Source organism: Triturus cristatus, chromosome 3_1 (assembly GCF_964204655.1).
Source record: "Triturus cristatus chromosome 3_1, aTriCri1.1, whole genome shotgun sequence".
Lineage (NCBI taxonomy): Eukaryota > Metazoa > Chordata > Amphibia > Caudata > Salamandridae > Triturus > Triturus cristatus.
The window spans coordinates 9,758,800-9,772,753 of record NC_140583.1 but is presented as its reverse complement, the minus strand read 5'-3'; the positions used below and the strand labels follow the sequence as shown (position 1 = coordinate 9,772,753).

General features: G+C 48.2%; 1 protein-coding gene across 6 annotated transcripts in view; it reads right to left on the bottom strand.

The window, feature by feature from the left end:
• The window catches only part of LOC146859588 (mitochondrial carrier homolog 2-like), a 379,079-nt gene that overhangs the window by 224,677 nt on the left and 140,448 nt on the right, over positions 1-13,954 (bottom strand). For all 6 annotated transcript variants that reach the window (XM_085646528.1, XM_085646529.1, XM_085646527.1 and 3 more), the window contains one exon: positions 975-1,081. In XM_085646528.1, the coding sequence (XP_085502654.1) occupies positions 975-1,081 (107 nt within the window). The remainder of the gene's footprint in view (positions 1-974; positions 1,082-13,954) is intronic.

The following is a 13,954-nucleotide window of genomic DNA, read 5'->3' as shown; positions in this document are numbered from 1 at the left end:
GAGAGAGCAAGAACACCGGCGGAAGGATACAAGTCCACAGAACACAGTGTCGAGGTGGAGAGCAAGAACACCGGCGGAAGGATACAAGTCCACAGAACACAGTGAAGAGGGGGAGGGCAGAAGCGCCGCGAATGGGGAGGTCAGACGCGCCGCCAATGGGGAGGTCAGACGCGCCGCCAATGGGGAGGGCAGACGCGACGCCAATGGGGAGGGCAGACGCGACGCCAATGGGGAGGGCAGACGCGACGCCAATGGGGAGGGCAGACGGGACGCCAATGGGGAGGGCAGACGCGACGCCAATGGGGAGGGCAGACGCGACACCAATGGGGAGGGCAGACGCGACACCAATGGGGAGGGCAGACGCGACGCCAATGGAGAGGGCAGACGCGACGCCAATGGAGAGGGCAGACTGTAGGAAGCTGCCTCTGTATATACACATTACCAAAATGAGTTAGTGTGTACAGTCCAGTGGTACCCCAAAGTAGGCAGAGGTAAAAGTAGATAGCACCTTACTCTCCATTTATGGTAGTGTGGGCGAGGGTACCATTTACTGGGCTTACAGCGGCAACATAAGTAGTGCCAATCGTGGTACAGTTTTGGGGAGGGAATACGGATATTGGAAACCCAATTAGCAGGGACCCATTACACTACAGTCAAAGTTGTATCAAAAGCCAGGCAAAAAGTGGTGGGGTACTGCAACTTTTCTACACACATCCTCTCCTTTACCTCCTGGAAGAAAATACTTTACTAAATGCAGCCAGTGATAGGGGTGGAGGCACTGCATCCGTCAGGTCCTCATCCTAATAAAAGTGTTATGTTGTGCTGTGAAAACAGGATCCATTTGCTTCTTGTACCAGGACGGCCACTCAGTCTAAGGAAACAGGCCCTGGACAAAGGAGCACACAACTTCTGCTGATCATCAAATATTCCAGGTGGAATGAACGAACATAAGGAAGGACAGTGGTCGCACTCACCTGCAACACTTTGCTATGCACTACTGTTCCAATCGTTCCTGCACACAGCCTGGGGAGCAAACCACAGAAGAGCCCAGCCTTTCCATCGATCTTCACGATGTGTTTAGCTAAGAGTTAAAAAGAAAGCTACGCTGAGTGGACACATTCCAAGTAGAGGTATCAAAGTAAACAAGAGGGAAGCAAAAGTTACTCACCTTTAATCCTAGCGCTCCATGAGTGCCTTTGCTGTATTCCTAAACACTTTGACATTACTGCACATACAGGATCATCACTGCATTTTCATAAAGAGACCATCGCACAAACCCTAGTCAATAAGGTCATGCACTCTACGCAGGAATCACCGTTCGCCTCCTGAAGAGACTGCATACCATATAGAACTCAGATACTGGACTCGTACTGGACCTTCTCAAACAGACCCACATCACCCCCACATCAGGTAACTCCACCGGCGCCTCATACAGAAGAGATGTCATTTTAAGATGCTGGTCCACTCCTACAACGCCTTGCACAACCAAGGGCCTGCCTACATCAACCACGCCTGAACTTCAACCAACCCTCCAGACACGTACACGCCGCCTCCCTTGGGCACACACCCGCATCAACCACGCCTGAACTTCAACCAACCCTCCAGACACGTACACGCCGCCTCCCTAGAGCACACACCCGCATGCGCAGAGGCCGCACAACCAAGAGCCTGCCTACATCAACCGCGCCTGAACTTCAACCAACCCTCCAGACACGTACACGCCGCCTCCCTTGGGCACACACCCGCATGCGCAGAGGCCGCACAACCAAGGGCCTGCCTACATCAACCACGCCTGAACCTCAACCAACCCTCCAGACACGTACGCGCCGCCTCCCTTGGGCACACACCCGCATCCGCAGAGGACGCACAATATCCTCCCTTGCGAAAAAAATCCTGGAACGACTTTGTCCTACACCCGACACCTACCTCGCTCCTAGAATTCCAGGAGGCGCTCAAGACCTGGCCGTTTAAATGAACCCGCCTGAAGCAGCAAGACCCTCAGCACCCGGATACCCTTCCAGGTGAGGAGCCACGCTCGACAAATCAAGAATGAGAAAAGTTTCTTTCTACGATAAAAAGACTGTGCCGATCTGAAGCCAATCATTTGTTTCATTGACCTTTAGACTCAGTGCCTTGCCTGGGCACAGTTTGAGTGCCCGCAGCAGAAATCCAGAAGGAATGCAATGGATGTGGTAGCTCCTCAACTCCTGAGTATGTCTGATGTGTGTGTGCGAGTCGACGTTACTCCCTTTATCCCTGTGCAAAGTGATTATAACCATCGTCCTGAAGACTAACAAGGTCTGTTGTATAGACTACGGACTTGTCAACACCGATACACCCTGAGGTAACAGCTACAAGGCTCCTTGGCATGCATGCGGGTCACGGCTCTTCTGGACCAAGCAAGGTTTATCCCTGGTCGCTCAAAGTCACATAATATACGGACCATATTTGTAATTTTGCTGCAGACAGATCCAGACCTGCCTGCTGTGGCGATATTTCTGACAACAGAGAAGGCATTTGATTTGCTCCAGGGGCCCATAATGCTTACAGATCTTCCCTCAGGGGTGAGGGGGGGCAACAGGCATTGAGGTCCTCTGTCCCCTCTTGTTTGGTATAGCACTTGATTCCCTCACTTGTGCCTCTAGGAGCACCACTTAGAAGGGGCACTGTGGGAGGCAGATGTTAAACCCTCTCCCAATACACAGACAACATCTGGCACATCCTGGCCAAAGCCTTTCCTCCATGATCAGGTTGATTCTCTGATATGGTGCTTTTTCGAGTTTGAAAATAAACAATACCAGGTTAGATAGGTTGCCCCTAATGCTAAACATCTGAAGGCCAGAGTTGGAATAGAGCCCCCCCACATGGAAAGATAAATTGTTCACTTAGGGACATAAATACATCGAGACTCAGCAGAATCTTCAAAACAAAGGCCAGATGGTGCTGAAACTACAGACTGTCACTGAACGTTAGATACTGCTGCCACTAGCAGGATAAAGGCCTGGTATGGCCGACACTGCAGCTGAACGTTAGATCCTGCGGCCGCCAGCAGGATAAAGGCCTTGTACTGCTGACACTCACCAGTGGTATAGTGCACCCAGCTAGAGGGGAGTCTTGCCTATACCACAGGCAGTGGGTTGCAGGCATGGCACACAAGTATGTGTGCCATTTCGCCTCTTCACTTTTCTGTGCACCAGAACACGCAGCCTGCAATGGCTGTCTGTGTGTGTTAAGGTAGAGGACCTCTAAGGGTGGCAAAGTAAGTGCTGCAGCCCTTGGAGTCTTCCCCTGGTCACATTGCCCATGGTAGTTTTTACAAGGGACTTGCATGTGGCCAGAGAGGTGCCAATTGGGGGTACAAAGGTACAGTTTTGGGAAAGAACACAGGCCCTGGGAACCTGATTGACAGGGACCAAGGGCACATCAAGTCAAAGTGCATCAGAAATCTGGCAAAAGGTTTGTGGGGAGGGGGGGCGGGGCTTACTGCAAAAATAAAAAACGGAAAATCTTGTATCAAAGCTCTGTTTTTTTAATGCAGCAAATTCTAAACAGAGATAGTGTCTTAAGGAGAAAGTGGGATCCTCCTGAGATGATAAATTTGTGAGGCAGATAAATAGCGCACTATCATTCATGCATATCCTTCTGTGTAATATGCAGGCCAAATTAGAACAGACCTTGCCTCAAAGGGGAGCCAGTTAAGAGAGTCCAGGAATGGGGTGACTGTCTTGGATCTACTGGTGCAGGACACAGTCAATAACGAGCTGCCGTACACAAATTTAGATCGGACTAGAGATTGGACGACTCAGAAGTTCTGATGTCATCAGCAAGGACTTGTTGTAGTGGACCCTTCGCTCCAGCACGGATGTCAGAGTAGAACTGAAGGATCTTGTTCTCCACAAAGGATGGTTTGCAGCCGATGATTGGATTCTACAGCCAGGAACATCCCCACTTCGAGGAGTTTGAGTGAGATCAAGTGCAACTGCGTGTCATCTCGTAGAGATGAAAGGAGATGGTAGATCGTGACATGCTGAGGGACCATCAAGAAGTAGCCAGGATTCTTCATGGTCCAGGATGTCTAAAGCACCATCCACTACGTGCAGGACGAGTGTTGCAGCCTGTTCTGACTCCTGATTGGTGGTCATCAAAGAGAGGGTTACCTTAGATGCATTTTATTAACTGTTCTGCTCCACAACTCTCAAGCCCTTTGGCTCTGAAGGAAAGGTTAGAGGTTCGATGGAAGTTAGGAGCAGCAGACTCGCGACAGAGCGGGTAGGTACTATACCTTATTTTATGGCGGTGCTTATTAGGAGAGTTAAATAGGGGATGAGGATATGTTCTTTACTGTCATAGCTAGAATGGGGTTAGTGAAACGAGCGGATGGTCTGGTAGCAAAGATTAATTCCCTGTGTGCAATTTCAGTTTTATGGTCAAAAGAGGTCTAAACATCTGTAGAATGGGGCCAAGGAGGTTTCTGTTGTGGAGGGAGGGACCAAATTGTTCATTTTTTCATTCAAAATGTAGGGAGAATAAGTTTGAGTATTCTTAGCTGTCGGGTATTTCAAAAGGCGGCACAGAGGTTGTAGAGTCCTTGAAGACTTGCCCACAAAGCCATGCATGGGGTCAGTCGGAGTTTCTTAAGCATGCTTTCCAATGATATGTTTCGGGGAGCTGCCTGCGATCTTCAGATTCAGGAGAACCAGCTGGGGAGACTGTCGTTTTTTTGGAACGTCCTCTTTCCATTAGAGTAATCTCGATTTTCAGGGCAAACCTCAAAACATGGCTGTTCCCCAAGTAAACTTTTTCTCTCAAAATCTCGATCTCTTCCCTGGACTTAGTTCCTTGACACCTCTGGGTAATCGTCTGCGCTGAATAAATCCTTTTACCCTTGCAAGAGGTGAAAAAGCTTTCTTAGCACTGCTGACTTATGTTCTAAATAATACACATTTTGGCCCAAAAATATGGGTTCTGTATCTTTCCGTTTGAGTTGGAATATCCGGAGGGTTTGCTTTGATGGTCATTGGCGCTAGTGCGTTTTATTGCTCTTAGGATTTTCCATTCTACTACAATTTCTTTTAAAATCCACTGCAATTTTATGTGGTCATGTGTTTTAGTTTTCATGAGGCCAGAATTGAATGCACCAACATGACTGTGCTATAGTTAGCCACTAACAAGTTTGTGTTAGGTTTGTCATGAAAGTCCATTAGTTTTGCTATTATCTTAGTTTCTGCAAGCGAATGGTCAATATCACCGAAGTCCCAGACACAAATCGTTGTTTCTTTGCACGCAGGTGGAGGTTCTAATGCAGAACAGCGAGAAAACTATAAGGAGGTGCTCAGACGAGCGAGCACACACACACACGGCAGTGGCCCATGATGAGGTCTCTCTGGTAAATAAGAAGGCCGAAGATAGATCCCTTGAAGCGTGTTGCCAGAATAAGAACTGATTGAGGTAATTACGGAGCAGAAAGAGACGGCCGAGGCAAAGCTGTATCTAGCTCACCTCCACGATAAAGACTGAGGTCGCTCTAGAATAGGTCACCATTGCAATGGGTCTCTGTAGGAGAGTAGGGTCTGCAATCCTATGATCACCCAGATTTTTTTGCTTTTGCTTCATTGGTTTAAGACTTTCCCTGGCTGTGGGCCTGCCAATCAGACCCACAGCCTAGCTGTTCTCTCTCAAAATTAACACACATGTACATTAGGTGCATCCACTAATTGGAACTGGGCCACCTTGTCAGTCCCTGTCTCAGCATACCACAGGTATCCAGGGCATCGGTGTACCCAGGGCCTACCAGGGGCTGCAGCATGTATTATGCCACCCCTGGATGGCCGCCCAAATCTGACACAACTGGCTGCACGACAGCTGGGGCAAGGTGGTGTAATCACCCGTTGCTGTAGGTGTAGTATTCCTATACCTAACCCTAAAATGGACGCATGGATTCCTGTCAGTCACTCCTATGGCAGGCCTTAACAATCCTGAAGGCAGAGTGCTGGGAATCATGTGAGATGGTGCTCTGGCGCGAGCTGAGCCCGTCGACGGCTTGCGGAACCAAATCCTAAATAGCCGTTCCATGGTGACGCGGGCCAACTACCTTAAAGTGCATTATAATCCTCGCGGTTATTTGCTAACTTTGGCATCGCATCACCCAAACATGTCGAGTAAGGTGTCATACGAATTGGAATACGAACCCCTCGCCAGTTCTGGCGACGGGGTTAGCATTCCACCCTTCTAGAGGGACACGACATGGAAGTAACCTTGAACCCCGGTTAAAGTTGACTCAAGCCTCAGTAATCACAAAATGGATGCTGCCACCAGACACAAGTCTGACCTCCTGCTGCTGGGAGACCTTCCAGCGAGGGGAGCTTGGACAAAGGGTTTCCTGTCGAGGGCGGTGTTAGCACCATCCCAGACAGGGTTTGTGTATCCCAGGTAGGCAGGGCTGAAAGGAAGGTGATTGCAAGTGGCACCCCGGTGCTCACTGTGCATAGCCCGGCTCAAACCAGTTTCGGGGGCACACCAGCCCCTGAGCTGGGGCGAAGCCGGACAAAGGATAGGGGTGTAACCACCCCCCTCCTGGTCCCACCCATAGGTAGGACCTAGTCACGGGCCAGCCCCTTTTTCCTAGAATAAAGGTGGGAGCGGGTCCCTTTCCCAAATTGGATAATTCTGAATCTTGAACTACTTTCCACGAAAGGAACTCTTGACTTTTCTGAAGACTCTCCCTTGTGGCTAAGGAGTAGCCACCCTGCACCAGCAGGCACCAACTAAGCGCTTGCGGTTTGCTGTACGTCTCTCCCACGGATTAAGACTGCCCAGCTCGACGAGACCCGGGTTCCCTGCCATCTCTGACCTCTACCTACATCGTCAGCCCAGCTGAGATTCGAAGGTGTGACGAGACCTGCGGGACCGGCCATCTTCAGAACCTGCACGACGCTTATCTAACACGCCCACCGAGGGACCCTCGAGTGAGTGTACCTAGGGTTTGAGAAGCCCTAACCCTGAGCGGCTCCAGCACCGAAGTCCGCCTCCCCAGCATCCACGAGATCTGCGTGGGGGCCCTTCTGCTCCTTGCTGTTCACCGCGTTGTCCGACCACTCGCCGACCGGCTTGTGGCCCTCTTCACGACGCACCACGATAGTTTGTTTTCATCACTGGTCTGGTTGCTCCAGACTGGCCCTTGCTCCCCTTCAACAGAGGAGTACCTCGGACCCTCCTGGTCCACTCCAGACGCCATCTTGACTCCCCCGCGTGGGTTTGCCACTGCCAAGACCTGCTGCCCCACTCCCGGGCCCAGCATCATCGACAGCAGACACCTTCGTGGGACAGCTCGCCCTCCATCCTGGTCGCCGCCGCGCCTCCTGGCCCGAGGAACAGCCGAGTCCGACGTCATCCACTCACCTGGTCGAGGTGACTTCAGCCGGTACCTTCCTGGTACCCACACGATCGCTGGCTAGCGGTTGAGAACTGAGTCCCCTCTGCTTTCAGGTTTCCTTCAACACCGATCCAGGCTTGGATCTCGCTGAAACATCGACACTGGTCGCCTGCCAGCAACTTCCTCTTTCAGGCTCCTGAGACTACAACGAGGACTTCCGACATCTTGCCGAACCTCACGCAGCCGCAGCCTCTGGGCTAGGTAACTCGAGCATTTCGGTGCTCCATCGCAGGTTCGCTCTACAAGTGTCCAGTTCCTTTTTCGTTTAGTCCCACTGATCGGATCACTCCGGAATCAGTAACTCCAGACTCTAACCACTCGCATTTCACTGTTAGCGTCGATGGTTTCTCGTGCCCTTCGGGCATTTGTGTAAATTGTGCAACTGAAGTATTTTCTAAGAGTTTTGTAGTGTGCTTAGCTCCCTGACTCATAAAGAGCCAGGGTAGTCTTGTTATAAATAAATATCCTTTATTTTCATAACAACTTGTGTGGTGTCCTTTCACTTGACGTTCAAGGGGTATATGTGATGGTAAACAGCTGGCTTAACACGCCCTCTAGAGTTTAGCCTAAAGACTGCTCGTATCCACTCTACTAGGATAGCTGGTCTAAAAGGTTGACTTACAACCAATCATCAATAAGGGTCGTTTGGAATGATACACAGTGATCACTAGAATAGTGAGCACTACATATCAGGCCAACTTCTCACAGTCTCTTCCAGCTATTAATCCATCAGCGGCTAGGCAGAGGTGTTTATCTCCCGAAGGGTGGTAGATGTTATGAAGTACTGTATGTTTTGAGCCAGAGGTCTAAATTACCACAAATATTCAAATAAGGTTCAGGCATGTGCTTTGCCTGGGAGACCTATGGATGATTGACAGCTTGGTTCACCTTCCCTGCCCTGGCAAAGGTTTGTGCAGCCTGGGGAAAATTAGAGGATCAGGCGCAGGCTGAAAGGTGCCTGAAAGCCATGTCTCAGTCAAGAATAGCTTGCTGAAGTTATAAGACTAGATCACATGCACAATTTAGATTTGTTTGTAGCTCATTTGTAGTTGTGAAGCAAGCAGCTGAATTCAGTGAGTAGAGGTAAATGAAATCGGGACATTTTGGGTGTTAGTGTAAGTTCTCGTGTCAAGCAACAAGTCGCTGATCTCTCGAGGAAAAGGCTTCACCAGGATCCTGTGAATCTAAACTGTTGTAGGACAGGGTGAGATTAAGGTCTTCTGATGGGTCTTCCAGGCGAGAAAGTTTGATGTTTCAGGGATAACTTTGATATTTCCATCAGAAGTATGTGAGGGTCAGAGGGGAAGACTGTGCAAGAGTCTGCATTCAACGGTGGCCACTGTATTTTTAGAAGTAAATGAAGGAAGCAAGAGATTTCTTTTCAGAGAGTAGACAAACCAGTTTATTGGTCACAGAGTAGAGGTTGCGATTAGTGTGAAGAGTTTTTGAATGATTAGGGGAAACACTGAATGGCAGCTCGAGGAGTTACAGCATCAGAAGGTGAGGGAGGGCTGCAGGAGATTCTAAATCTGGTGCAAGAAAGTTGAATGTGTGTGGGCGCATCCAAAAAAGGAGCTATTGGGACATCAGGGGCCACCTGGAAGAGCATAAGTGTTTGGTAAATCTCAAGGGTTGAATCGGGGATGGCAGATGCTGAAAGGAGTGATTAGGAGTGGGGGGAGGGGGGTGAGAACGGTGGACATTTGGTGGTGATAACTGAGGATCATCTGTAAACTGTGGCAGATGGGGGAGGGGTGGGGATGTTGGGAAGTGATTGAAGTCAATCGTAGCTAGTGAGTGAGTGGTAGTAGTAGAGAATGCCTTCCAAGAGTGGAAGTGTCGAATTGGTCGTCAAACTGGGCAAGAACTTATTCTGTTGATTGAAGCATCATTGTGCCATTTCTTTAGGTTCATTAGCCAAGACAACCTGATTTTACTAAAATGGTACAAATTATATAAATATAGGGGGGGTGAGAAAGTGGCTCTGTATATACGGTTCCCAAATAGGTACAGGGTGTACAGAGTCCACAGTCCCCAGAGGTTTGACAGAGGCTAAAGTTAGATATAACCTTACTCTCTGAAGTGGTAGCTTGGTCGAGCAGTAAGGCAGTATCAGAGGACAGTGTAAAGCATTTGTTGCACACACTCAGCCAGCAAATGGTCTCACACACTCAATAACTGAACTCTAGGCCAATGGTTTATATATAAAAAATATATGCTTGTTTTATTTTAGAACCAACAATAGGTATCAAAATATACTTTCTCAGAATGAGATGCTTTATATAAATACTTTTGCAATATGCAATTGGCTTTTGTAGAAAGTTACAAGTGGTTACAATAGGCAACACAATTCTAAACACAATAATGCATTGAGCTCAATGGAAGTTTCAAGTTATTTGCAACAGATTACTTTTGGATTTCCAGGACTTGATCCTAGATTCAGTCCTGGGTCAGTACTTGGAATCAAGTGATAAAAGTCGACTTAATTACTGTGATGATTTTTAGACAATATTTTGCCATTTTAAAAGTTGACACTTAGAAAATATTTCATAGAAAACAGTCAATGATTCCCTATTGCAGAAAATTCAAGTTGCAGGTATAGTATGTTCTTGTTACTTTTGTAATCCAGTACTGGTTGTCTAGACTCAGTACTGGGACCTTTATCCAAAACAGGTAAGTAATTACGTTTTCAGAAATTATACGATTTTTAAAGAATATTTAAAGATTGCAGAAATTGACACTTAGAAGAAATTTCACAGAAAAACAGTCAATGATTTCCTATGGGAGAAAGGAATATGCTACTTACCAGTATGCATCTGTTCTTGGCATGTAGAGCTGCAGAGTCACACACTGAGGATAAGATCGCCATCTGGTGTTGGGCTCGGATGATTGCAGGTTGTTGTTGTCTTCGGAAGAAGCCTTTGGTCACGAGGATGGTGACTCCTCCCCTGGACAACAGTGCGCATGGGCATCCACTCCATCGTCAGATTGTTGTTTTTCGCCATGATGGGAAAAGATGGAGTGTATAGAAATGAAAGAAAAGGATGTCCATGTGTAATGTCTAAGTAAGACGGATGCTGGAACAGATACAGGTCCCGGGGAGGCGGGAGGGCGTGTGTGACTCTGCAGCTCTACATGCCAAGAACAGATGCATACTGGTAAGTAGCATATTCCGTTCGAGGCATATGAGCTGCAGATCACACACTGAGGATAGATTATACAGCAGTGCTTCCCCTTAGCGGTGGTCGCCTGTATCCGTTGCAGCAGCTTGAAATAAAGTTTTTAGGACAGCCTGGCCCACGGAGGCCTGTTGTTTGGCTTGCACGTCAACACAATAGTGTTTAGTGAAGGTATGCGTGGTAGACCACGTGGCTGCCTTGCAAATGTCTTCTAAGGGAATGTTACCTAAGAAGGCCATAGAAGCCCCTATTTTACGCGTGGAGTGCGCCCTAGGGGGAACTGTAAGTGTACGTTTAGCCTTGAGGTAGCATATTTGGATGCATTTAACTATCCACCGGGCTATGCCTGATTTGGAGATCGGGTTGCCTTTGTGTGGTGGTGCGAAAGCAACAAAGAGTTGTTTTGTCTTTCGAAAGGGTTTTGTCCTGTCGATGTAATAAAGCAAGGCTCTTTTGACATCTAAGGTATGTAGGGCCCTTTCCGCTACGGAGTCTGGGTTTGGGAAAAAGACTGGTAGCTCTACTGATTGGTTAAGGTGGAAAGGGGAAATCACTTTTGGAAGAAATTTAGGGTTTGTCCTAAGAACCACTTTGTTACGGTGTAGTTGTAAGAAAGGTTCCTCAAGTGTAAGGGCTTGTATTTCACTTACTCTGCGCAGGGAAGTGATTGCGATAAGGAAAGCTACCTTCCATGTTAGGAATTGCAATTCACATTTGTGCATAGGTTCAAATGGGGGACCCATGAGTCTTGTTAGAACCACATTGAGATTCCACACTGGTGCAGGTGGCAATCTTGGGGGAAGGATTCTTTTGAGACCTTCCATAAACGCTTTGATGGCTGGTACCTTAAAAAGGGACAGGTGTTGCCTATTTTGCAAGTAGGCTGCCAAGGCTGCTAGGTGTAAACGTATAGAGGAATACGCTAGATTGCATCTTTGCAAGTGTAGTAGATAGCAAATGATGTTTTGGATGGAAGCATCCAATGGATGTATGTCATTATTAGCGCAGTAGATGGCAAATCGTTTCCCTTTCGCGGCATAACACGCTCTAGTAGTAGGGCGTCTGGCTTCCTTTATGATATTCATACAGTCTGGAGGGAGATTGAGGTAACCGAACTCTAAGACCTCAGGAGCCAGATCGCTAGGTTCAGTGTTTGAGGATCTGGGTGTCTGATTTCTCCATGGTTCTGGGTTAATAGATCCGGGGAGAGGTGTAGCCTTTGATGTGGAACTAAAGATAGTTCCAGAAGTGTGGTGAACCACGGTTGACGTGCCCAAGTGGGAGCCACTAGTATTAGTGTTAGTGACTGTTGTTTCAGTTTGCGTACCACAAATGGAACTAGTGGGAGAGGCGGAAAGGCGTACGCAAATCTGCCTGACCAGTTCATCCATAGGGCATTGCCCTTCGACTGTGGGTGTGGAAACCTGGCGGCGAAGGTTGGGCATTTTGTGTTTTCGGGAGTGGCGAACAGGTCTATGTCCGGTTGTCCCCACTTTTGGAAGAAGGGGAGTAGAACCTTGGGGTGTAGTTCCCATTCGTGGATTTGCTGTGTGTGGCGACTTAGGAGGTCGGCCACTTGATTGTGGATCCCTGGGAGATGTTCTGCTAACAGGTAGATGTTTTGGGGAATTGCCCATCTCCAGATTTGCTGTGCCAGTTGGGACAGTTGGAGAGAGTGTGTCCCTCCCTGTTTCTGTATATAATACATTGTCGTCATGTTGTCTGTGCGTATGAGGACAGTTTTGTTCTTGAGGTGAACTTGAAAGGATTTTAGTGCTAAGAACACTGCTAAGAGTTCCAGGTGGTTGATGTGGAGCAGTTTTTGTTGACTGGTCCATCTGCCCTGAGTGGTATGGTGAAGGAGGTGGGCTCCCCACCCTGTGAGAGACGCGTCTGTAGTTAGCACAACTTGTGGAAGAGGCTCTAAGAACGGTCGCCCTTTGGACAGGTTGATGGTGTTCCACCATTTCAGTGAGCGAAGTGAGCGACTGTCCACCAACACCAGATCGGTAAGTTGTCCGTGAGCTTGGTTCCACTGTTGTGCTAAACATTCCTGTAAGGGACGCATTTGAAGTCGTGCGTGTGGGACTATGGAGATGCAGGACGCCATCATGCCTAGGAGCTGCATGAATACTCTTGCTGGAAGAGATGGATGAGTTTGAAATTGAGAGATGAGATTTTGTATACTGGTTATCCTGGCGGTGCTGGGATAAGCAATGGCTTTGGAGGTATCTATGGTTGCTCCTAGATACTGATGTAAGTGGGAGGGTTGTAGGTGGGATTTGGGGTAGTTGATAGTGAATCCCAAATCGTGGAGAGTTTGAATTGTGCGATGAGTGTGGAGTACGCATTTTTGGTATGTGTTGGCTTTTATGAGCCAATCGTCCAGATAGGGGAAGACATGGATCTGTTGTCTTCTGAGATGCGCTGCCACGACTGCTAGGCACTTGGTGAACACTCTGGGTGCCGTTGTTACTCCGAATGGGAGAACTGTAAATTGATAGTGTTGCCCATCTACCACAAATCGTAGGTATTTTCTGTGAGCGGGATGCATAGGGATGTGAAAGTATGCGTCCTTGAGGTCTAATGTGGCAAGGAAGTCTCCCTGTTGTAACAGTGGGAGGACTTGTTGGAGAGTGGTCATATGAAAATGATCCGAATGTATATACTGGTTTAGTAGTCTGAGATCCAGTATGGGCCTTAGTGTTTTGTCCTTTTTGGGAATGAGGAAGTATAGAGAATATACCCCTTTTCCCTGATGTTGAAGGGGAACTGGTTCTATCGCATGTTTTTGAAACAGGGATTGAACTTCTTGTTTGAGGAGAGAGAGATGATGTAAGGACATTGGACGTTGTTTGGGTGGTATGTTTGGGGGGGATTGTATGAGTTCGAGGCAGTAGCCAGACTGGATAATTTGTCTTACCCATCTGTCTGTGGTGATGGAAGTCCAGACAGGTAGGAATTGTTGGAGTCGCCCCCCGACAGGAGTGGAATGGTCTGGGGGGAGTGGTGGCAAGTCACTGTTTGGTGGCTGGTGAGGTGCGGGTGTTGTTGTTGTTGCCCCGCCCTCGACCTTTGTTATTGTTTCCCCTATAACCTCCCCTGAAATAACCTCTGTTAGGGGATGTTTGTCCAGAATTTTTAAAGGTGGACGTGGTCTCAGTTGATGTGTTTTTGGAGCCTCCTCTATAAAAGGAGCGACGAAATGAACCCCGGTTTTGAGAAGACTGCAGTGCTCCCATAGACTTGGCAGTTTCATTATCCTTTTTCATTTTTTCTAATGCAGTATCCACTGCAGGGCCGAATAGTTGCTCCTGGTTAAAAGGTTGAGCTAGGATTGCGG